This window comes from Paecilomyces variotii, assembly GCF_004022145.1.
Source record: "Paecilomyces variotii strain CBS 101075 chromosome Unknown C8Q69scaffold_5, whole genome shotgun sequence".
Classification (NCBI taxonomy): Eukaryota; Fungi; Ascomycota; class Eurotiomycetes; order Eurotiales; family Thermoascaceae; genus Paecilomyces; species Paecilomyces variotii.
Genome location: NW_021167144.1, coordinates 934,035 through 958,257, shown reverse-complemented (window position 1 = coordinate 958,257; position 24,223 = coordinate 934,035). Strand labels below are relative to the sequence as shown.

Genomic DNA, 24,223 nt, shown 5'->3' with positions numbered 1-24,223 from the left:
GTGTCTCGTGACTCTGGGAACCGCATAAGAAGTTATTCATGCATAGCTTAACTAACAAACTAAAGAGTTAACTAATCAGAATAATGCATATTATTCATCCGGGGAGCATTGTTCCGGGTCGGCGTGAAGGGCGCTCCGGAGGCCGATCTGGCCAACCCCCGTTCATACAGGCATTACATGGATCGGATTGGAACGGGACGGTCTTGTCCGAATGCTATATAGAGCTCGTAGATGTTCGAGATGTATCTGAATTCAGTTGCCCGGTAACTGGAAGCGATATAGTTTCGCAATGAAGGCCGGACGTAGCTAGTATATTGCTTAACGGAGTACATGATACACGTCCCTTTTTAACGAGTTGTCCACGTCGGTTTCTAGAACAGAACACAGTATAAGTTAGATGCCCTAAAAGCCTGGTATTTAGAGTGCTGTAGATGAGCTGGAAATTCAAATTATTTGAAGTATACGTGACCCTGTCAGATTCTACAAAGTACTTTTTCGCGCTGTCCGAAAAAAAGCGAAAAGCTCTATACGCAGTCAAACTACCTACCTAACTATCGCCAAGTAGATCTTACTGGCCCTTGCATCTATAGATGCCAGAGTACTATAAAAATTGTGGATCTCTAACTGGAGCTCCAGAGCTCAGTCTCTAGAATACCCAATCTAAAATAGTCACCTCGAGCAGGTAGATACTCACACCAGGCTGAAAAAGGGCCCATCATAGCAACAAAACACATAAAGATCAAACACTTCCTTCTCCAAGTCTCTAAGCTTCAATTGATCAATTACCCACCGTGGTCGAGAACCTCCAATACACGTGGCGCTTCTCCCCAGATTTACCCCAGATGTTGGTGCTGAGCTTGCAGATATCTAGATGTTCCGCGGCGATATAGTTCCAATTAAGAGTAGACCTGCATCTTCCCCGTATTTTGTATGAATAGAGAAATGCCCTAGAAAAAGCAAGTTTCAGTCTAAACTGGTTGTCCGCAGATTCGGCCAGTGTTTCATTCCTCTCGATGTTCATTCACTATCAAAGATGGGTCTAGGCGTGCTAGAAGACGACCATCTCGAGCACATACCGGGAACGGCACTGCTCAGCGACGTGATAGAGAATCAGACATCGGTACTGCGACACGAACAGGGCCGCAATACAGGTGTCATCTTGGTACCCATCTTTCTCCTAAAGAATATATTGCTTTTCATCAGCGTATGGGCATATTTCGCTCATTTCTATAAGTCGCTGCTCGCTTCACGATCTATTGAACTGAAGCACAGCCATGTATTGGCATGACCTAAGACCTTCTACGGTCGTGTCTCGGACGAGCCTTTCTGGTAGGACTTGATCCGTTCGTTGACGATGCTTGGTTTCCCACATGTCAATCTTCTCATTCTTCGCCTATGGCCTAAACACCTCCTGGTCGGTGGTGGTTGGGAGTGTCCTCGCGCAACTCTTCACCGTCCCACTGTACAACTTCAGCGTCTCCGGAGTCGGTCTCGTGACCATTGCATTGCGCCTTTAATCGGAGCCATCAACGGGGCCTTCATATCCGTTAATCGAGTACAGGCGGTGAAGTCAAGATAAATATATTCTATGCCCATTATTATGCTTTGTACCGATTATGCCATACTTGTGCCGCTGATCATGGCTGCACAAATGGGTCTTGCATCCTATCCAAAACGTGGTGAGCCAGGTTTTGGTGCTCCAATCCTAAAGGGGAGTACTACTCCAGATTTATTTCGACGACAACGAAAAGCAAACTCACCATTTTCTCCCTTCCCAGATCCAGAACTGCTGTTTTGGGACACAAAGTGAGGCTGTGGCTGGTAGGGCTGACGATCCCCGGATATCGGGGATACGGAAATACGGCATGGGCGGGGCAGGACGAGGATTTTCCCCGGATCCGTCCCAGGGCGGTGAGGCTCGTTTCGTTTCACTATCATCACTGGACCATCAGGCTAACTCATAATAATTAATCCGTCTGAGATTTGAGCGTCGCCCGCTGCAAGGAACTCAGAGCATTTCTGAAAGTCGACTTTAGGATCTACGAGAGTTTCCATACACACCAAGGGGTGATCGGGTGCGGGCGGAATGCACAGGTCAGAATGCCTAACGGAAGCTTGAGCTTAGATGGTCCCAGCTGGACGGTGCAGGTGACCGTGCACAGGGGCTGATAACTAAGCTCACTCAAAACCAACTCTGTATCTCCAACGAATACCAGGTCCTTTGAGGTGGTTGGTGTAGCTCATTCTGGAGAAATGAGATGAGTCGAGGCAGCAGTATTTTGTGAAAATACCCAAACAAATGTTCGGTCTAGGCCAGAGGCAGTGTGTGCTCAGCATCCAAGCCAGGGGTTGTCGGGAGAATTCAGTTGCCTATGCAAATGCCTAAACGGGAATCCACTGCGAGCCTAGATACGAGATTATTCTGCGGGATGACTGCAGTCGAGGCATTGTCCGTGCGACAAGTAATACCATAAGCCTAGGAGTCACCACGGGTTCACGCTCATTAGGCACTACTGTTTCGGATGGAAATGCACATCAGGCGAGGACAGCACAGGCACGGCAGATGGAAACAGACAGGGGTTGTGTCCTGCTGATTTGCGTCCTGCTGCGCTGGCATCGCGTTCATAAGGCCCGACAGCGCGCGGAGCCACGGAGAGGGGTAAGGCCGTAAGACTCAATCGTCAGTAGTAACTACATAGTAACAACGTCTAGACTTGGAGGACTCTCGACCTTGGCAGCCAGCAGCGACCGGCGATTCGCTAGGACTGTTCTCTTGTTGATCACTAATGTTGATTCTGGCCATGCAGCAAAGCAATGCCACAATCATCGTCGATTCACATCCTGTCAACTCCGGTCCGTGCTTCGTCCCCAATAGGGGAATTCATCAATATGACAAGACAAGACAAGATGTGGGCTTGCCACATCCGGGGGAAGTCTTAGACATCATTGTGGGGTTTGAAATCAGCATCTGGAGGAGTGGAAGAAGTCATCGACGGCCTGGTGGAGGTCAGAGTAAACTGTCCGATAAGAATTCGACCGACGTGATTTCTCATCCATCCGAGGTGTAAGTTCAAATTACATGAACAAAAGCTGGGTGGTGGACGAGATCACAGTTCGTCCGAGGCAACGATTTTGCTGGAGCAAGGAGGCCATCGGTTCCGCGGAACGGGAAGATCGGTCAGTCGAATGAGTAGTTACAGTACTAGCAGGATCAACGAAACTGGCAGGGCTGGAACTATCAACTGCTAACTTGTTCGGACTGGAAGACCATGGAACCCGAGGGCGGTGAGGCTGGATGCGGTGAGCACGGAGATCTCTGATTCATCACCGCGGGCGCTGTGGGGCCTCGGCGACAAAGCAAGCGAAACGCTCCGGCCGTCTCTTACCTCCGACCGACTGCCGGTCCTACACGGCTCACGGCTCCAGGGTGGAAATAGACAGAAAGTCTGAAAAAAAAAGGAAGAAAAAACTCAGCTGGACAGCGGAGGCATCAGGAGATAAAAACTGGCCCTCTGCCCCTGATGACAAGCATTCCCCTCCAGCACAGAAACCACAGCACAAAAAAACCACCAGCTTTCCAGCCCTCAAATACCAACATACCACGACCATCGCGTTGTTGGCCTCTGCAGATCCATCACATATCGCGTCTGCTCCTTGCAGCCCTACTCGACTGCGCGCGTTCACCGCCCTCCGCCGCGCCCTGCCCTGATTGGCTGCCCTGTCCACCGCCGCGGCTTTGACTCACAGGCAGAAGAAAGCGAGTCACGTCGGATTGAGCTCATCCAGCTCCCACCCAGACATATTACTACACCGACCATGACTACTTCTTCACTGACTTCCTCGACTCCCTCCTCCTCTTCTCCCTCTCTCTCCTCCTTCATCATCACTCCCGTTCGCCGCAGACCGCAGCAGAAGAAGATGAGCATCACCCAGACTTACTATCTCGCCCACACCGCCCGGAGCAAGCTCACCAAAGAGGCTGCCCGGGCGGACCACGACCTCCGCCTTCTCGTCGGACACGCCAACCTGCTCGATTCGCTGATGCTGGAACTGGCCGACGCAGAGCAGGAACAGGAGCGATGGTTCAATCAGACGGTCAGCGGTGCCGCCAAGGCCGCTGAGGAGAAGTCCTCCAAGCATATCCAGTGGGCTGACTCCGTCATGGACGAGGCCATCGTCGAGGACCCGGAGGAAGATTGGGATCCGGAAGACTTGTCCGATCTCGACTCCGACAGTGATGACGATTCAGACTCCGAATACGACGAAGATGACTTCGTCGTCGACTCCGCTACCGCTACCGCGACTCCCTTCCGCCGGGCACCCTCTCCGGTGGCCATCATCACCGAGCAAGAAGTTGATGAGGACGAGACCGACTCTGATGACGACTATAGCGAGGAGCACGAGACACTCACATTGACGCGAGCGAGCTCGCGACAGTCACCACCTGAACTCTCCTCAGACTCGGACGAGGAATCGGAAGACGAATCCATGCCTCCCTCTCCGGAGGCGCCCACCTTCGATGCCTTCTCCGAAAAAGAGCATCAAGCTGTGTCCGCTTTCTTCGACAACAAGCAGCCGGCTACAACAGAACTGCCGCTCTCTGAATCTCCTGAATCGGATCTCTTCAACCCGGAATACTACGTTCCTGCACAAGATCAGGGTACGATGATCGAAGCTTACTAGCAGCACGCGCGCTGCTTCTGACGACCTTCATCGATGTACCATACAATGATACCCCTGATGATTCTGAGATACCGATTTATGAGCGAGCTATTCTAGCATTTCGGCATGCATGGCGTTGATACGGCACCAAAAAAAATATTAATTTTCATTCATCGATACGACTCAAAGACTTGCATTTTCGCTGTGGCATCTATATATACATTTACACTTTATATAAGCGTCTGAGCGCTTCACTTGCATGTTCTTTCTCTCTACTCTTGATATCCATTTGCATCATGAAGACCATGACGCCTGGTTTTGTTTATTTTTTCGTTTGGAATTGCATAGCATTTCTCCCTCCCGCTATGTCCCCCAGGCGGGGTTTGAGCGGTCGAAGGTCGAGATGTTTTTTGATGACAGCCACTTAGATGTCCACATCTTACTAGAGATAGTGCATGATAATACTACTACCACATTAGATATGGTCAATATCTCATCTGTGCCTGATTACTGTACACTGTAGAGTGTAGACATTAGAGTACCCACTATCGTAGAACTCGATCGGCCTGGACTCCCAACAGTCGACCCCCCCGCACGGAAGCGGCTCATAGTACCGAGTAGAGCACGTCTCTTATGCAACGCCTGACGACTCCACAATCTACCCTGTATTGGTACGTGTACATTATTAGTATTGATCAACCCTGGAATAGGATGCCGGGCTCTTGTCTGATCCCGCGCGTCGAACGTTAGTTTACGCCGTCGATCATGCCATCTGCACGGCCAGCCCGCAACTGCATCGAGCCCCCTTCACCGCCTGAGATAGCGTTATCTATCAGGCTTCCGCTATCCGTTATCCCCACCAAAGTCGGCGGGGGTCCGAGTGTTTCTTTTTTTCGCACGAAAGAGAGAAGTGCTTTTTCTTTAGTGTTTCTAATTCAAAGTTTTTGTTGGATGAATAATAGGATAGGAGTAAAGTACCTAAGAGCAAAGAAAGAGAGAGAGATTGCGGTGAGGAGAGGGCTGAGATCTTTGTTTTCCTCCCCACGGAGGGGGTATTCTTATGTTCTTGTGCCTTGAAATAATAATAAATAATACTTAGGCTAGTTATTTATGCATGTGCTTACTTACTTGCTTGCTTGTTTTCTTTTCATCTCATGTAAATGAATTAACGAACTAAATAGTTACTACTATAATAGAGGTGGGAAAGGGGTATTGTAACTAGCTCCTGTATCATTTATCAAGACAAGATTCTATCATGCCAAATGCAGAGTCCTTATTTCTATCGCCAGATTATTCCATAGACTTTATCGACAGTATATGAAGAAAGCGACAAAAAAAAGCTATGTACTAACTACTATTGTTGAAGTTTTTGATTTTTATGTCCCAACAGTGATAGATAGTGGGGACTATGCTAGACACTCGGGGCTGGTAAGTAACCAGATCGCCGATGCTGGCGATTTTGTCTGTCTCTCTTTCTTCTTTTCTTCTTTTCTATGGAGATTAGCTAGCTAGCTAGCTAGGGATAACTCCGCTTTGGGAGACTAATTTCTTTTCAGTTTTTGTTTCTTTTTTTTTTCTTCCCTTTATTCTTTCGGCCTCTTTTGTTGTTCTTTTTTTTGATGGGGCATTTAAAGAAAAAAAAGACAAGAGTCGGGGTCCACTTCTAGGACGGACTCACTGCTACTGTAGTTAGTCGGTCGGGCTCTACTTAATAATAATAATGACTCTGGTCACCTGGACAATAGCCCTAGAAAGAGTCGGGAGAGAAGGCCGGCAGAAAGAAAGAAAGTGGATGTGTATGCTCGGATAATCGGGTTTAAACTAATACTTTCTAGAGATTTATGCTTACTTCCTCTTACAGTAGTTACTGGCACCTAAGGGAGAAGAAAAAGAAACAACGGTAGCGGCGGCCATGTATGTTCTGTACTTATTCACTGTGTAAGCACGATGCGGTGTGTATTACTATTTTGTTTTACTGTCAGGTAGTAGTATATCCTATGGTTTCTCCAAGTAGTAAAAGAAAAATTTTCCTATGAGGGGTTGTTTCGTGGTTATGCACATGGCCGAGTTCGGACGTTCTTCAGAGCGGCGGGTTGGTATAAGCGTACGTTAGGTACATACTTTGGCTGGGCCTTTTTAGCGGCAGATCCGCCGAGACTCGTGAGACAGAAAAAATCAGGAAAAGGCGGGATTTCGATGATTTGTAGTATGTTTGGCTCGAGGGAGAATTTGGGTTTTTTCTTTCTGTAATGATTACTTTTCTTTTTTGACGGCGGACTTTATTTCTGACATAAGCGCATGTTCCTCCGTCGGCTCGTCTATTGTTCCTATTGTTCCCTGTGTGGTTTCTCAGTACCATGGTAGAGAGAGTGCCACAATGATTATCTGTCAGTTGGTCAAGGCGTAAGGCGTCGGAGATAGGCTCGCATTCTCCGTGGGAGTAATATGCATTTTGTCAGCACAGTCGGGGATTATTCAGCAATCAACTGACTGACTAGGATCCTATTTATCGATATCCTGATTTCGCGGGGTCTAGAAGTAAGCGCGAACAAGCACACATGACGTGTTTTATCTCATCACTGATCTGTAATGCGCTTGTCGGTGATTAGTGATCTGGTCGAGGTGTTACTGTCTCATTGGTGACAGCCGTAGATTCTGGCCTTGAACATGCTCCTGATTTTGCTTTGTTTCAAGTATCTATTGGTTAGGTTGTCATATTGGACGCCCTCCGGTACACTGCAAGATGAGGACAAATACATCTTGCTGAATCCATTCGAATATTGTAGAACTATAGATGCGACTTGTGTGCCTAGACTCTGCACGATCAGCTGCTGGTTTAGCTACCCAACCTTATGGTATGTGCATAGCTCCTGCTTGCAGTGCTCAGCGGGGACATTCGTTGTTAGCCTTTTAGTTTCCTAACTGGAAATCCCCGTCAATTATGGCATTTACCTTTACGTGAGAAGATATCATGACAATTTTGTCACATCTCTACCAGGAGGTACCCCCCCCCCCCCTCCCTCGAGTATTTGTTTCGCAGTGAACGACCCACAGCATGTATCCACGTCGGGCGCCATGACAAGGCCAGCGCTATGGAGTATGGCGTCACCCTGTGGCATCAACTTGTCTGGACTTTGTTTGGACTGCCTTTGGGGATAGCGGGAGATCGTACGATGACAGCTGACAGTGCATGACCTCGGACTTGCAACCCGTGATAACCGCGAGAGAAACTCTCCTTGTTGCATGTTCTCATTCTTGGCTGTCATTCGGAGATTTTGCACATGCCGCTGAAACGTGTTCTCGGTATTTTCTCCCAGAGAGCTAGGCCGGCTGGAGCTGCTCAGCAGCGCACCTAACTAGTTAGTTGGTTGATTAATTATTTAGTTAGTCGAAGAAGAATGTTAACTGCAATCGGCTTGGAAGTTCAACGCCGCAAAGCCTCTCGGTGCCTAAAGCGGTCAGTTGGTTCTGCCGCTCCCCACCTGCCCCTGTGGATCCGGTTCATCCCATTCGAGCTCGACTTGACTTGACTCGACCGACTTGACACTTGACAACCTCTCTTTGACTCCTTGATCTCTGTCGCAGCAGGCTACCTATCGAGGCTGACGATGCGACCCATTTCCCTCTTGGTTTACCATGAATAGCGTCTGGAGTCTTGCGCCTACTCGAGAATTACGGGAGCTTCGCGGCGGCTGAACCAAAGCGGAAATACACCAGTTCACTGGTTGCCATCGTGTGTCAACATCACCTATTACATTGTGGAACACTTACGGGAATTTGGATAAGCACTATACTACTCGTGTATGGTCGACAAAGAGATACATACTCTCTCGATCACTATTTACCTCTATTCCGCGATTCGCCAGGTCGCCGACAGAGTGAACCGAGCGGCACTTGCTCGAGACATTCACACGGGCCTTGCGACAGAGAACAGCATCAGAAGTACACCAGAGACATTCCATCAATACCCATTCCAGGCGCTTTCGATCTATTGCTCCGCTCGCTTTGCGCCTCGTCGACAAATACAGAGTGACTATCCGAACTGGACGCAGTGGAGACTGCGACTTTCTTCAAAATGCCATCACAGTCTCCCCAACCTCCAACCAAATCCACAAACTCTGCGCATGGACATGACGAGGAGCGCGTGTCACGGCGACCGGGAAGTTCGTTGAGCTTCCGGCTGGGTCCCAGAGGATCTTCCCAACCGGCAGATGACAGCCGCAAAAAGTCCATACAGTTCAACGTTGGATCTCCGACTATGCCCTCGTTCCCCCGTCGAACTGGGAGCATCAAGAGTCCTCTAGCGCCTCGGCCACATAAGGTCGTCCCCAGGGTGCCATCTCCCCCACCTCCAGAGTACGTCTACGCATCCAGTTTGCTCTTCCAGAATATGTAAATTTTCTTCCTCGTCGCCAGCGTCACTGTAGACTACGCTATCGACTTTTTGGAGAACTATGCGCCTCTTGTATGCGGTCGAGCTAACAATGGCCAATAATCTAGTACCTACCAGCGCGGAGTTTCATTCGATACTTTCGATAATCGGGATGCTACCGATTACTCATTCACACTCAATTACAAGCACAGGGGCTACCAGCTCACCCGCCGCAGCCGCACCTTTCTATGCGGCACAGACCAGAACGATTATTCCGACTTCGCTCTTGAATGGCTTATGGATGAGCTCGTTGATGATGGCGATGAGATCGTTTGCCTGCGAGTCGTTGAGAAAGACTCGAAGATAGCAAGCGATTCTAGTGTCGAGGAAGGAAAGTACCGGCAAGAGGCTGAGAAACTGTTCAAACAAGTCATCCAGAAGAATAGTCAGGATGAAAAGGCGATCAGTCTGGTACTGGAACTTGCGATTGGAAGAGTGCAGGAAATTATTCAGCGCATGGTGAGTGTGTCTATTACCAGTTCCCGACGAACCGATCTAACAAGGTCAGATCCAAATCTACGAGCCTGCCCTTCTCATCGTCGGTACCCGCGGTCGAAGCATGAACAGCATGCAAGGACTGCTACCAGGGTCTGTGTCAAAGTACTGTTTGCAGCAATCGCCAATCCCAGTGATCGTTGTACGTGCTTCTGCGAAGCGCGAAAAGAAGAAAAAGAAGCGTCTTGCCGATCCGACGAGGCGCAACTATAACAGCATCCTGCAGATGAGCGAGAAGCGAGGCAGTGGGTTGTTCGATATACCCGACAACAGCGACAGCAGTCTTCTCAGGAACGCCGATGCTGAAGCCGTTGCAGTAGCCAAGGCCATTGGCTTACCGCGATCAGCGTACCAGAACCGCGAACACATGTTTGGAACTTCTAGAGAGACCTTGTCTAGCAAGAGTAGTGACCAGGACAGCAAATCGACGGTCCATACTGAGCTGGAGATTCCCCGAGCGGAGTCACCAAATGCCGTGGTCATGAAGAGTCCGATCTTAGGAGATCTCGACACCCCATCGATTACCGAGAGCGAAAGCGAATATGACACAAAAAGTACAGCTCAGCCGGTGGTCACTGAACCTGCTGGGGATGAGAACAAAGTTCTGCAGAACGGCAACTCAGAAACAGCCATGAGCGGGGTGGACGAAGTCGCGAACTCTTCGAATCCGAGTGTCGGACACCCGGACATAGTCATTCAACAACTTGAGGATGATGCTCCATCTGGAGGTGCCGAACCCGGACAAGGATATGAAACCCCTACTTCGGCGTCTGCAGGTAGCCGTGGAACCGTATCTCCTAAGATAACTGAGACTGTTGAGCCTGGGTCTTCTGATGATAGCACTTCTGTGGCTAACTCGGCCCTGTCACAACGGTCTGATGCGGATAGTACCCACAAGGAAGAAAAGAACACAAATGAGACAGCAGAGGCATAAATATTCTCGTCTGCCTGGTCGTTGGTAAGCTTTGGCAGATCTCCGCTCATGCATTCCACGATTCCATCATAACTCGTCTTCCGGTCTCGGAAAAATCGACGAGTTCAACTCACAAACTGCTATGTTTTTCTTTCCGGGATTTCTCGCCTGGCGTTCTACAGCTTTATTGGTCTTTGCTTCAGTATATTTCCCCTAATACTATACCCCTCCCACCCGCAGCATTGTTACGAGATTACTACGGAAATTCTCGAGAGCGCATTTCAGGTGTTTTTGCTTCTTCTCGTCCCTTGAATTCATCCATGTATCTAATAAGATACCCTTGCACAATACACGTTGTCCCAAGAAGGATCCAGTCATTCAGGAATCATGGATTATGGAAATAAACATAGAACCTAGAATGACATGATAATAATAAACTGGAATAACCACAGAATCTGCAATTCCAGAACCTTAAAGCTATCATTTTCCAGGTGATAAGATAAATATGTATGTACGTCGGAATCTGCTCCCAGCAGCATTTGCAGACCAAAGCTACATACAATGAATGTGTGCAATACATCATCCCTTGAGTACTACTACTACAAAGACTCTTTCTGATCATGTCATGCTCATAAGATACTTACTTCCTACAACTGATAATAATAATAATCTTCTCATACTTCATTCCGCTTCTGCTGCTGCTACTGTGAACAATTGCTCGAAAAAAGAAGAAAGAACATGATATAATTACAATAGAATTGAGAAGAGAAGAAAAAAATAAAGAAGATACGAACGCGCATGTTTCTCATATTAAGCAAAAAAAAAAAAAAAAAAAAAAAAAAAAAAAAAAAAAAAAAAAAAAAAAAACCTTTCGATTTCCCCTTCTTCCCTTGTCGTTTCCATTTCTCATTTTTTTTCATACTCAGGGTCCCTAGCCCTGGGGGTTTCGAAAAGATAAGGGAGATAAAAAAAAAAGGGAAGCCCGATAAATATAGCGTACTGACCCGAGAGAAGAAAAAGCCATCAAGAGGTCGACGAGAGGAAAGAAAAGCACACCAGACACGCATGAGTTTGAACCGTGCTCGTCATATTGAGACAAGAAAAGTTAAAAAGTTAAGACTTTTCTAACACAATTTTCGTCTAAAAAAAAAGGGAAATGAAGAAAATTGGAAAGGAAGAAGAGAAGATGATGTTTCTAAGGAACAAGGAAATCCACGATTCATAAAGGAGCATGACGTAGCCTGATGAATTAACTAACCGCACCACCCAGTGCAAATGCAATGCAAGAAAAGAAAAGGAACTACAAACGGTAAGCAAGCTGGTGGCTAGCCTGAAGTCCCATCCGTGCGCCAATCCTCGGCCACGGGAAGTCTTCCTGCTCTCCGGGTATTGAAAAGATGAAGCACGCATTCCAGTAGCAATCGATCTCTGCTTTTTTTGTTCTCCTCTCCTCCCCACGCCTCCTAATTCGCATGCTTGTAAGGTTGGGTTACCAAGTAGATCCTTGTTCTAACCCACGCCGGCATGAGCTCTAGGGAGCCTCCCCTTTAAAAAAAAATCTTGTCTTCCGGAAGAATGTAATAGGAAATGTAGTTCAGCGTCTATGCCGTACCTTCGCCCTCCTTAGCGGGGGACTTCACGGCGGGTCGTGACTTCGTCAGTTGGGGAGAGGTTGGGTTGGATGGAGGAGATGTAGCCATGTTGTCACGGTCTTCCAAGCTGGCCAGGGCGCTGGATGGAGAAAAAAGTAGATTAGCTTCCAGAACAGGGCAATAAAAGGGCGGGGGTCCATTGGCACAAGCAAGCTGCAATCCTCACCTGAACGCATTAATAGAGGATGCAGCCTCCTTGTCTTCCTTCTTTGCGGGGGGCGTTCCAGCCCGGCTGCTGGCTGCGCTGTCATCGCTGCCGCGAACCAGATTGCCACCAGGGCCCAGGTTCTTGCGGCCGCTGCTGCTGCGAGAGCCGAACATGCTGGAGGGTCCGAACGACATGGGTTGGTTGGTATTCCTCGTCGTCTTGAGTCTGCGGAGATCGTCGCTTCCGACCTTACTGGAAGCATAGTCTGGAGGCGGCGCCTGGTTCCTGAAGTCGCTAGAGAACCCACGAGCATCACCACGACCGAGTGTGGGACGGCCACCTCTGTTTGATTGCTGGCGAATTCGTTCCATTTCTTGTTCCTGCTGTTGACGCATGGCCTGAAAAGATGTTAGTGTTCCGCATACCAGAAGAAGAGCAAGTTTCGGTTGGGATACATACCTCTTCACGAATCTCCTGGATCGTCTTGGGGCCCTTGTCGGCATCCTTGGACTGCCAACGAGCATTACGAAGATCGACAATGTCCTAAGAGAAGTCACACAAATGTTAGCTCACTCTCACCATTAACAGGAGACCAATACGAGAGGCACTCACCAGCAGCATGAACCTCAGTCTGCTAGGCAGACCAGGGGTCTCCATCATCATATTGATACGGCCGAAGTAGGCATCCATCATCGTTCGTCCCTTGTCAGAGGCGTCCAGACTAGCACCAATGGTACGGAGCAGGCTGGCCAAACTCTCAACCTCGGCCTCCTCAGGGATACCCTCGTAGTCAACCAGCTTCTTGACACACTCGTGCATGATACGCTCCGTCAACATGCCGAGCTTGTACAGCTCACCAATGAATTTGACCAGACCAAGACCACGACGCTTGGCAGCAGCAGCGATGTAGTACTCGTCCGACATCATGGCCATCTCTTCGGTGGTACCTTCGGGCTTCGGCGGCAGGTTGACCTTCCAACCACGCTCGAACTCTTCCTGACAACGGTTGAGGAGGTACTTTCTGAACAAGCTACCACCAGCGACGACGTTGCCCATTTTGTCACGAATGCTTTCATCCTTGATCTCGGGGCTCATGCTCTCCAGCATGCGCTTCGCGAACTTGGCGTACATAGGCGCCCAGTGAGCCTCATCGGTGGCCTTCTCGAAAAGAAGCTGGATAACTTGGCGAAGTGTTCGGCCGTCAGTTTCCTCCTTGGACTGAGAAACAATCTCGAGGATCTGGCCTGAGATACGGTCGAAGTTCTCAGGCGTCATCTTGTTCAGATTGGCCTTAACCTTGCGCTGTACCACATCCGGAGGCATAAGGCCGTCTCCGCCAGGAGCAGGACCGGCGGCAGCAGCAGCCTGGCCCACACTGCGCGGCTTCCAGCCGGTGGAAGATGTGAGGGCCTTGAACTCCTTTTGAGAAACAGGAGGCATAGCCTTGTTGGCTTCCTCTTCCTTCCTGGAAGCCTGCTTGCTGCGCTTGCTGTCCGAACGAGTACCACCGCGGCTGGACATACGAGGCGACTGCGGAAGGCCACCGTGCAAGGAGGATGATGCAGAGCGGCTCATAGAAGGAGCACCCATGCCCAGACCAGGGCGACCGAAGGAGCCGAATGGGTTGCCGCCCATGGAAGAACGAGCTGCGTTCGACAGTGCAAGGCGCTGCTCCGACGTAGTTCCAGGGGGCAGAGACTGGCGCGAACCAGGCATCTGTCCGAAGGTGCCCATCTGGAAGTTCTGCGGGATCCCAGGACGAGAGGTGTTGCGTCCACCCATCGACGGCGTACGAGCGGACTGCGGGCGTGAGTCGCCACTATCACCAACCGTCTCGCGGACACGGGCGTCCCAGTCGATAGATGGCTTCTCCTTGAAGACATCCTGGAACTGCAGCAGGAACTCCTTGTTGTACTTGAATTTCCGGTCCGCCGGAGCGTTGGCGTTCAAAGCCGGATTGGGAGACACAACTGAGGCAGGATAGCTGACCTTGCTAGGGTCCTCAAGGAAGCGAGCAGTCTGCAGCGATTTCATGGCAGCACTGGGCTGAGGCGGCTCAACAGCCTTGGTGGTCTCCAGCTTAAGCGCAGCAGGCTTGTCGCGCTTGAGTCCGCTAGGCTTCGCCGGCGGTCCCATGGAGGCTTCAGAGGCAGGAGTAGCAGCCCCGCTGTCAGCAGGCGTCTCAGAACCGGGAGTTGACTCGCCACGCTTCGCGAGAGAGGCAAAGGCCTCCTTCTTTGAGGAGTCATCACCAGCCTCCAGTCTCTTCATGCGGGCCTCCTCAGCAGCTTCAGCATCGCGCTCAGCTTGCTTCATGTTACGCTCGTACGCCTCAAGCTCCTCTTTCTCCTTGCGCTCCTTCTCCTCCTTCTCGGCCTGCTTCTTCCTGTAGTAGTCGGCCTCTGCTGCAGCTTCTTTGGCCTCGATCTCGGCCAATTCGCGCTCGATGGCATCGTAATCGATCTCATCGTCATCAGCAGGCTTCTCCTCAGCCTTCTTGGACTCTTCAGCCTTCTTCTGCTCTTCAGCACGAGACTTGGCTTCTTCGGCCTCCTTGGCGGCGGCAGCTTCCTTTTCAGCCTTCTCTTTTTCAGCAGCCTCTTTCTCAGCTTTCTCCTTCTCGGCCTTCTCCTTCTCGGCCTGCTCCTTTTCGGCCTTTTCTTTCTCGGCCTTCTCCTTCTCCTCCTTCTCCTTTAGCGAAAGCTCTTCCATTGCCTTGCGAGCTTCCTCTTCTTCCTTCCTCTTACGCTGCTCGGCCTCCTCTTGCTCAATTCGCTGACGGACAGCCTCCTTGAGCTCTTGCTTCTTCTCCTCATCGGTCTTCTGTCTAGGCTCAGATTTGCCATTGTCGGCAGCGCTTCCAGTGCGGGGAGGAGGCGTGGAGATCTTGACCGGGGAAGGAGTGCCACGAGCGGGGGAAGCTGGCTGTTTCTCGAAGGTCTTGACGGCACCGCTACCGGGATCCTTGATGACCAGAGGGCTCTTCTTCGTAGGAGGGATGATGAAGTGGTTCTTCGGGGGAGCGGGGCTGTTGGATGTCCTGCTGGTACTGTGAGCATGGCCAGGGCCAGGAGGACCAGCTGGGGCTCCTTGACCAAGGCTGGAACCGGGTCGGTCATTGGACATCTGCGACGGGGTACGCGACAACGGTGTCGCTCCCGCAGCAGCGGGGACCGCAGCGGGATACTGGTTCTGCATGTACGGTGCCTGGGGGTTGTATGGCATGCCGGGACGGGGCTGAGGCGACGGAGGGGTCATGTACTGCATCGGCTGCATGCCGTATGCGGCGTTGTAGTACCCATAATTAGGGTCGTACGCATGAGGATAGCCCTGATTTTTCATCAGCATTAGATACCGTTCAAAGTGACCGCTTTCAGGAGCCAGATTAGGGGGTGGAAGGTTGACAGATGACGAGGGGTTCAGGGTTGCTGCAGCAGATGGGTGATGACGGGTTCCATTGCGTTGTTTCTTTGGGTATCTCAGGGTCTTAGAATAAGGAGATTGGAGTCTCACAGCTTGGGGTCCCATATGTTGCTGGTATCCGTAATGCTGGGGTTGCATCTGCGGGTGCGCCATGGGTACTTGATTCATCTGGGGAGTAACAGGATGCGAGTTCGCAAGGGCAGGGCTGCGGTTTGCCTGCGGCGAATTCGGGAACGGAGGAGCGAGAGGGCGTCCTTGGTTATGTCCATGGAACTGGGGTCCCATATTCGGTCCACCTCTAGGTTGGTTAGGCGTCGCTCGGAAGCTGGGGCCTGGCGAGTACGGCATCTGTCCCTGATAGCCGGATTGTGAGTATCCGCGGCCTCTGCCGCCCTGGTGAGGGTAGCCACCACGTCCAGGGCCAGCGGGACCGCCAGCCATGTGGTTGCTCATGTCGCTATGAGCCGACTGGGAGGATTCGCGGCGCAGGTGACTCGGCTGGGGACCAGGTCCCAGAGGTCCTTGCGGTGTAGAACGCATCTGTCGCTAGTGTTAAGGAACCCGCCATCAGCCTGATAAAAAAAAAGATAAAAAAACAGAACAAAAAAAAGGAACGCGTGTCTGTGCGATGTTCATGCGTAATTCAGGTTCTCACTTACATTGGCATCTCCCGACTCTCCAAAGCTTCCAAAGTTCATCGGATTGCCCTGAGACTGATACGTCGATGGCGGCCTGCCGCCACTTGAGGCAGGCTGAGGAATCGGGGATGGGGATGTCTGCGGAGAAGTGATTCGGGGGTTCATCGAGGGCGCAACGCCCAGGTTTCCGGGCGACTGGTTTGCCAACGCGGCAGGGTTTCCCATATTGGGAGAGCTCGCGCCCGGCTGGTCCAACGCACCAAACTGGATGTTGTTAGGACGGCTTGGGGCCGAACCACCGTTGGGGATATAGCCGGTTGTGCCAGCAGAGCTGATGGTCACCGAGGGCTTTCGGGAATGGTCGCCCTGGGGCGGTTGCTGGGCGGGAGCACCATTGACGATGGTCACTCCCGATGACTGAGATTGCTGCATGGGTCTGCCGTTCACTGGAGAGATAGAGGGCGATTTTCCATGTTGAGCGCCGGTAGAATCGGCGGCTTTCTTGGTGGCGCTGGCGTAGGTCCTGTTGCCCGTAGACGATGCAGGCGCCGGCACAGGTGCCAGGGGCGACGACTTCCCACTGACAGAGGGCGAGGCAGAGTGCGCTTGAGAGGCAGCCTGGTTGGTGTTGCTCTGTCCCTGAGGTTGAAGGCCCGGCTTCTGAGAGATCGATGTCATTAGACAGGTGGTGTTGCGATCACTTCAACGGTGAGTGGTAGGTTGGATGATGGGTTGTGATGTCAGGTCGCGAAAAAAAAAAGAAGCGATGGGGGTTCACACGTTCCAGGATCCAGTTTGACAAAACGGGATCGGGGAACCAAAACGAACCACAGCGAGATGCAACTCGACGGGGAAATGGAAATAATACGACCTCCAGGGGGTAATCACCACAAACTCGAGTGGTGGTGGTGGGAGGTCAACGGGGAGGTTGAGAGGGTTTGGTGGGTGAAGAAAAACGAAGTTCCCAAAAGGAAGAAAAAAATTGTGGACTCTCGTCGGAGCGCCAAAACAGGCACTTCGCTCGCCAAAGGAGTGGCTGTGAATCCCTCACCACGACAAGTGACAGAATCCAAAAAAGAAACCACACACAGATATGATACAGACCAACTGCTGTATCCGCGATCGTCCTGCTTCGATGACAGAAGAGGATCCGCTGGTAAATTGGGGGATGAAATTGGGGGAAGCAGAAAGGAAGAAAAAAAAGAGAAGAAAGAAGAGGGAAGGGTTTGAGGGTGGCAGCAAGTAGTTGGGAAATTCGGGCTTGGACGGGCAGCCGCTTACTTAGAGAGAGAGAGAAGGGATGCGAATAATGCGCCCGTCTGGCTGTCTGGTATATTGGTATATTGGTATGGTGGTGTTGGCAAAATAATAATACTTGAACGACAGCTCTGATTCTCTACTCTATCTATCCTCTCTAACCATCCTGCTGGTGGCTAACTAAACCATCTATCGAATCTATCGAATCTATCTCCGTTGAGGCTACCCTGGTACCATAACCCTCATATCCGCAGGCAGACCAGCTCTCTCTCTCAGCTCGATTCCTGCATTCTTGCCTGGTTTGTCTGACGCAGCAGAGCCACTGAGCTGGTCATTACTCTACGCTGCATTGTCTTACCACGCCTTGCTCTTGTCTTCTTCGGAACTGCCGTCAGCAACCCGACGAACAAACCGCTGCCCCTTCGACTGTGCCTTTTGCCACTCAGTTCTTTTTTTTTTGCCATCGCATCTCTGATACTCGAGGTCCTGAATGCGATATCGAACTACTACTAGCGATTTTGTTGATATTATTATTACCCATGCAGAAGACAACTTCACCCACCCACAGCCACAACGTTCAACCTATTATTAAACTATTGGGCAGTAGTTACTTAGTGCTAGGTTGAATCTCTCGGCCGTTTCTTTTCTGCAAAATAATTCCAGCCCGACTTCGCAAAAACCCATGGTCATTCTGCGACGATATCCGGGGGTTTGTCCAACCGGCGAGAGAAACGGGTTTAGGACAGTTACTCTACTAGCATCACGATCTGGGCGCGTGTTTGCGGAGTCCTCCGAAAGCCATCGATTATTTTTGGCCGCGAACCAAGGATCCGCTGTGGAGACCTAAACATCTTCTTCTTTTTCTTTCAGAGACTTTTAAAACGTGTCGCGATTATTTTATTATTATTCTTCTTGTTCCTGGGAAGAAAGCAGCAGAACAAAGAAACAACCAAGTCGAAAAAGAATTCAGATCTGATCAGAACAAGGAAAAGATAAGAGGAATTTATTTCGAGCTTAGACTACTTATCTATGGGTAACAACAAGCAGATCGACAAAAAACCTGCGATGGCCCATTCCCATCGGAGTCCACTACGTACTGCCCTTCGAGCATTGTCGAGCCGCGACGCTGCCCGTGCGCCAAACACGACCGTGTTCGAACTAACTCAAAGCCAGCAATCGCATGACCGTCCCGAGCAGACCTGCCGGGACTCCGATCGTGAGGATATTCTTCTTCTCCCCGGGGCAACAGCTGCAACAGCTGCAACAGTAGAGTAGATACGCTTCGATGACGAAACCCTGCCTGGCGACGGAAATACATCGGTAACAGTGCTTGTACCATAATGTCCAGGAGAATCTTCTGCCTCGTACCTATGGAAGCAGTCTACGCGTAGCATACTCAGTTAACTAGTATGCGGCACTACTTATCTCAGCATAGGTAGCTGCATACTCATACTCGTTGAGAACCAGTCTTCCATGGAGATTGACCACGAACAAGCAAAAACATTCTACTTACTTACTTACTTACTCTTAATCCTGTCCCATATAAAACCAACTGGTTCAACAAAACAAAAAGCAATTTCCACCCGGTCGGGAACATCCTTTTCAGCGGGTCCCTGCACGCATCGTGACGCATTCCCGCCACCAACCAATCCCCCAGCATCAAAAATGCTTCGAGGAACCAAAACCGACTCTTTTTTTTTTTTTTTTCCGATGTGGGATATTCGTGACATCACTGGAAACAGAAATACTTGCAGCCAACAAGCGAAGAAGTAACCATACGGATATTCGCATCCATGTCTATGGCAGACTAGATCAGGAACTGGAATATCTGGGGCAGTCTAGATGTATGTATGTACAGTAAGTAGTACTTAGTTACTTTAAAGGTTACAGCTTACAGAAGCAAGGGATAACTACTCATGTCCCCCACTATGGGGCAAGTTAAGGTACTGTACATAGTACTAAAGTATATTGATTCCTATAATAATATATATTGATACGCGTGGAAGGCACCTAGGATATATCCTTTTTTTGATGTTTAGCTACCTTGAAAGGTCTATGTTTGTATGTTGGCAGGATATACCCCGGAGGAAGATGGGGCATCTTGATATAGTACTACTAGGTAGTATTGATTGTGTGTAGGATGCGGATGAAACTATCTGAACACTTCTTCTTCAGGAACTGCTTCATATCTCCATTATTGTTGATATTCTATCAATGCCACCCATCGAACAAAAGCTTGGATTCTCTAGAAAGCTAACTACAGCCTTTTTTTTTTATCCCTATTTCTAGGGAAGAAGTGTATACAACAAAGATAAGGAATTAGAAAAGGCGAAAGAAAAGAAAAATGTCTCTGAAGTTCACTCCGTGTCACTGATACAGGCGATCTATCTACCTATCCACACCCGAAGACTTCGCCGCAGGAGATTCACCAGATGTCGTTCGATATACCCCGTTAAACCATCCCGTCGTCCAGCCACCACTGGGCGTCCTTTCTCTCGCGGCAGGAGAGCGAGAACGACTCCGGGAAGGATCCCGCGTGCCATTCGAAACACTGAGATCGTCCCGCGAAATATGATCGAACGAATTGCTGCTGAGGTTCTTCCGCAGGCCCGCAGCAGAGCCGTACGCAAGGTCCTCGTCTGGTTCGGCTAGGTTGTCATTCCCCAGGTTCTTCTCCTCTCGTGCTAGAGCTGTACGGAGCACGTCCAGTCGTTCTCGCTGCGTCGCGATGAACTTGGCCTTCTCTGCAGGCGACAGCGAAGCGACCTCTCGCGGCAGGAGAGTCCCGCTGGCGCTCAGTTCCTCGACTTGCACATCCCGGCTCTTTCCGGTAGAGGTGACAGTCGCGACGGCTGAGCTCAGAACAGAGTATAAATCGGTTGCAGGCGCCGACAGGCTGCTGGCCGCCACTGCGGGGAGGTTGAAGCGAGAGATGAGCGATTGAGCGTAGCCTGCAGCACCAGGAGGAGGGGGGGGAGCGACGTTGGCTGCTCGTTGCTGAGGGGGGAGGCCGAGAATCTTCTCCCGGACCAGGTCAACGAGCTGGTAGAAATATTGCAGTCCGGCTGCTTTGGCACGCTCATGAGAGCGACCTATAAACTCATCGATCTCACGCTCATGGTGCTCCAAAAATGGCTCAACGTATTCTTGGTATAAAACGCGAGCTCCTTGTGTCTGAGGAAGAACGAGGTAGGCCATAAATCCTAAACGGATCCAACTGTAGAACGGGAACCTGGAAAATAGAAACGAGATCGTATCAGCCATCGTTCCGCAGAGTACAGAATAATTCCATTCCAGTCGCAAGGAGATATATACCATCCGATGATAAAAACCGTCCAAGACTCAGCGAGCAGAACCCCAGTCAGCACAACCCAGTACATCAGCCATGGTGCCAGCTGCCTGGGATCCGCTGTGCGAATGGCCTTGTATGAAGCAAAGGCAGGGAACAAAATACTGATAACGGACCTGCGAGAGGACAAGAACCGTCAGTATCTCAGCTGAGAGCATTTCATAGGGAATTTATGGTCAAGGAGAATCTCAAGGCTCCATTGAAATCGGAGCACCCGCAACAGCCGGAACAGCTGGACAAGAGCTCACTTACGATAGAAAGTCCGCAACTATCCCGAACATAGTGAGTAGATCCAGAAAGAAATATTTCTAATCTCTGAAATGGCTCCCACAAGGGCGCAAGAGGCTTATAGGGACAGTCTCAGATGGAGGAGGGGCCGATAAGTTCTTATCAGAAATGGAATGCGGGGCGGGCGGCTTTCACGCGACCTTGAGTGATGCGTTAGTTAGGTTAGGTTAGGTATTGTTAGGTACCTAGCAGCCAGCCGGATGAGGATCTCCCAACATCGAAAGAAACCAAGAGTGTCCGGCAAGGCAGTCCAGGGAAATAATAAATTTCGAGGATTGCTCTCCTTTGAAGATGAAGTGCGATGGAGATATGATATCCACCGCTTGCGGCAATCGGAATCCATCAGGGGTTTTCCTGTCCAGTTACGTCATCTTGAAACCGACGGATTCCAAAACAGTACAAGGCGGTTTGAATTATTGCTTACTACTGCCAGTAGTCATGATTGTTCTTATTCGGATCGTCAACAGGGTCATGGTTTGCTCCTATTTCTGGAGTTCTTGGCCCTGTTCTATATTTGTAGTAGATGCCATGGTACGTTGGTTTTTCTCTATTTAATCGTTCTTCGCATTACTATTTATTTGTTTCATTTTCAAATGGAGATATCTGGGATTTTATCTCTTCTTCTGCCATCTTTCATTGATCATAACAAAAATACACTGGTCAACCCATGTAGTGACAATGATAACGATGCCTCGTCCCCTCAGCAAAACTAACAATGCCGCTTTCGGAATCATGAATGCTACCTATGTACAGACATAAAAGCCTCCACCCTGGGAACAATGTATGTACAACGGACTCGTAGGACTTAACTGTGGGCCGTTTCAGAACAACGGGATTATCTTCGACAGCGAGTTCTCATGTCATAGGGAAATTTTTAGCTTCGCTCATTCCAGGGTGTCAAGAAGCATGTTCTGGGAGAGCGGCGATAGCGACTGGCTTTCTCTGTTAAACGTAGTTCTCTGGTCCGTACTTTCTGGAGAAAACCTGCTGTCTATTTCTCGACAACGAATTCAAAGCTCCTATCCCCTTTCCCGACGGGAATCGGTTTCGCGTTGTTGTCATATAGAGTACGTTCAAAGTACTTGACTCGGCGATTCTTGTCGACCAAGACAACTGTTTGCTTTTGTGTACCGTACAACCCAGTCATGTAGCATTGTTGCTCAGGTGGAGTACTGCCGTTGGCCGCGACTGTGACCTTGTCCGGGACATCTCCAGCTGCGACTTCGTCTGCAGCTCTGTTCTCTTCGTTCTGGGCACCAATGACAGGGACGAAAATGCTCTCACGTAGAAGAGGGATATAGGTTTCCAGGCTGGCGCCTTCTTTCAATCGCGGCAGCGTATCTGTGCTGAGGACATGCAACAATCTCTGAATGAGCTCTTCTTCACCTTCTTGGGCCTTCGCATGCTCCTCGATGGCCTCTTTCATCAGTTTTTCTCCCAGCAAGATCTTTTTCCACGACCGGTCATCGAATGATGTATTGCTCAGACCGACTGTCTCGCCCTGTTGCTTGGCCACCCAGGTGATCCCATCAACATGCGAGACGCGATTTGACATAATCGCCAGTGGTTCGTGGATCTTTCCACACACAAGACTGAAACCGCCCACATTCCTGGCTGCACTGCTCGTGATCATATCCTCGACGAACTTCTGTGTGCAGTGCCTCTGATCAGGCGGCAGAGTGAGCCAATTCCTGACGATGAGGCCTCGACTACACGTGCCCACGGCATCTGCGGGGATGTCTTCGCGATAATTTGTGAGCACAGCAATGTGGCCGTGCTTGGTGACGCCCATCCACGTTCCCTGAGCGGGACGAGCCAGGTCTCGTGAGCCGAGAACGTGAGATGCCGGCTCTGGCCACCAATCTACAGTAGAAGTTGGTCGGCGCAGAAATTCCTGCAGACGGTCAGCAAATGTCTCTCTTACGGTACAATGGAGTATATGGGTCTTTGCATACATCTCGATTATTGATGATAATAAGAGGGTAATCGGGGTGCGCAGTTGATATAAGCGCGATGCACATCTTTGCTCCCAGGAAACCAAATTTCTGAACGACAGGAGAGTTAAGGGAATCTCTCTTTCAATATTCAGTATGGGACGTAGACGCCGGTGCACAGAATAAACAAGCAAGGAAAAGGACCAAGCACCGCAAGTGCAGAGGAGCTGGAGGAGAGATATATACGCACGTGCTGTGACAGAACGGCAAAGTATGGAGAAAATGGAGCCGGTGACGCCAATCTTCCAATAGTCCAGATCAAGGTCTGTTTGTACGACCTCACCAGGGACACAAATGATAGAAAGTAAAATACCGGCTTCTCACAAGACCACCTGACATTATCCACGGACAGCGACGATGATCAGGCCGCAAGAAACCTGTTGGGGCGGGAGCTGTTGGGGTTTGGAGGTGGTATGACGGATAAGTAGGTAAAGCAAGCAGCAAGCACAGCTCCAGCTCGGCAAACGCCGCAAGCAAATTCTAGCGAAAATAGTGCCTGGAGGTACTGAAAGCATAAAATGGAACACCATCTGAACCCCTTAAGCCTTCGAGAAAAAAAAAAAAGGTAGCCCCGCGTGCCACGTCCTTGGTGATGTGGAGGGATGTCGATGGTCGACATCCGCGCCGAGGCGTCATTGATACCTGAAGTGGCGGGGGGCTACTTACATGTCGTTATCGGGAAGGTCTTGGTGCGGACAAAAGACATGAAATCAAACATGCCAGACATTTCTCAGCTCGAGTGAAAGCATAAGCTTTCCTATTTTCAAAGTTGCCATTTCATTCCGATATTATGTTTTTGGTTCTTGGAGATCATGCAACCCAGGCGGCCTCCGACAGTGCAAGTGCAGGGTAATACATTAAGCCGCGCCTCACTTAAGGTGATTGTATCAGGGAATAATCTCCTTATGATCGTAAGCTTCTGGTAATATTATTATTCCTTCGAAGAGTTATATTGTATCTGCTTGCCAGTCA

General features: G+C 50.1%; 5 protein-coding genes across 5 annotated transcripts; 2 read left to right on the top strand and 3 right to left on the bottom strand.

Moving 5' to 3' along the window:
* Window positions 1–3,442: 3,442 nt before the first annotated feature.
* Window positions 3,443–4,802, top strand: C8Q69DRAFT_262098 (hypothetical protein). The gene has a single exon (XM_028626703.1). The coding sequence runs from the start codon at window positions 3,817–3,819 to the stop codon at window positions 4,681–4,683; it is 867 nt and encodes a 288-aa protein (XP_028485300.1). The 5' UTR covers window positions 3,443–3,816; the 3' UTR covers window positions 4,684–4,802.
* A 4,364-nt stretch (window positions 4,803–9,166) lies between these two features.
* C8Q69DRAFT_378784 (hypothetical protein) lies at window positions 9,167–9,821 on the top strand (the record flags this gene model as incomplete). The annotated part of the gene is made up of 2 exons (XM_028627596.1): window positions 9,167–9,553; window positions 9,603–9,821. Coding segments are annotated over 2 exons (606 nt in total), but the record flags the coding sequence as incomplete, so codon positions are not given.
* A 2,186-nt stretch (window positions 9,822–12,007) lies between these two features.
* Window positions 12,008–17,466, bottom strand: C8Q69DRAFT_261952 (translation initiation factor 4F, ribosome/mRNA-bridging subunit). Its single transcript, XM_028626702.1, has 6 exons — window positions 16,385–17,466; window positions 15,816–16,265; window positions 12,915–15,632; window positions 12,762–12,845; window positions 12,321–12,700; window positions 12,008–12,233 (listed from the first exon to the last, which is right to left on the bottom strand). Exons 1-6 carry the CDS (start codon window positions 17,039–17,041, stop codon window positions 12,104–12,106), a joined length of 4,419 nt encoding a protein of 1,472 aa, XP_028485298.1. The 5' UTR covers window positions 17,042–17,466; the 3' UTR covers window positions 12,008–12,103.
* Window positions 17,467–19,794: 2,328 nt separating this feature from the next.
* Window positions 19,795–21,724, bottom strand: C8Q69DRAFT_466894 (HVA22 domain membrane protein). The gene is made up of 3 exons (XM_028630587.1): window positions 21,222–21,724; window positions 20,936–21,085; window positions 19,795–20,852 (listed from the first exon to the last, which is right to left on the bottom strand). The coding sequence occupies exons 1-3, from the start codon at window positions 21,248–21,250 to the stop codon at window positions 20,009–20,011; spliced, it is 1,023 nt and encodes a 340-aa protein (XP_028485297.1). The 5' UTR covers window positions 21,251–21,724; the 3' UTR covers window positions 19,795–20,008.
* A 524-nt stretch (window positions 21,725–22,248) lies between these two features.
* C8Q69DRAFT_444551 (NRDE protein-domain-containing protein) lies at window positions 22,249–23,278 on the bottom strand (the record flags this gene model as incomplete). Its single annotated transcript, XM_028629006.1, has 2 exons — window positions 22,249–23,151; window positions 23,213–23,278. 2 exons carry the CDS (start codon window positions 23,276–23,278, stop codon window positions 22,249–22,251), a joined length of 969 nt encoding a protein of 322 aa, XP_028485296.1.
* Window positions 23,279–24,223: the final 945 nt, after the last annotated feature.

What these genes read in the sequence shown, in the direction of transcription:
- C8Q69DRAFT_262098 (XM_028626703.1), top strand. Translation starts at nt 3,817, where the DNA reads ATGACTACTTCTTCACTGACTTCCTCGACTCCCTCCTCCTCTTCTCCC.
- C8Q69DRAFT_261952 (XM_028626702.1), bottom strand. Translation starts at nt 17,041, where the DNA reads ATGACATCGATCTCTCAGAAGCCGGGCCTTCAACCTCAGGGACAGAGC. An exon ending in GACTGAGGTTCATGCTGCTG is followed by an intron (nt 12,846 to 12,914) that starts GTGAGTGCCTCT and finishes GACTTCTCTTAG; the next exon opens with GACATTGTCGATCTTCGTAA. An exon ending in TCCAGGAGATTCGTGAAGAG is followed by an intron (nt 12,701 to 12,761) that starts GTATGTATCCCA and finishes ACATCTTTTCAG; the next exon opens with GCCATGCGTCAACAGCAGGA.
- C8Q69DRAFT_466894 (XM_028630587.1), bottom strand. Translation starts at nt 21,250, where the DNA reads ATGTTCGGGATAGTTGCGGACTTTCTATC. An exon ending in ATAGTTGCGGACTTTCTATC is followed by an intron (nt 21,086 to 21,221) that starts GTAAGTGAGCTC and finishes GTCCTCTCGCAG; the next exon opens with GTCCGTTATCAGTATTTTGT. An exon ending in ACGGTTTTTATCATCGGATG is followed by an intron (nt 20,853 to 20,935) that starts GTATATATCTCC and finishes TCTATTTTCCAG; the next exon opens with GTTCCCGTTCTACAGTTGGA.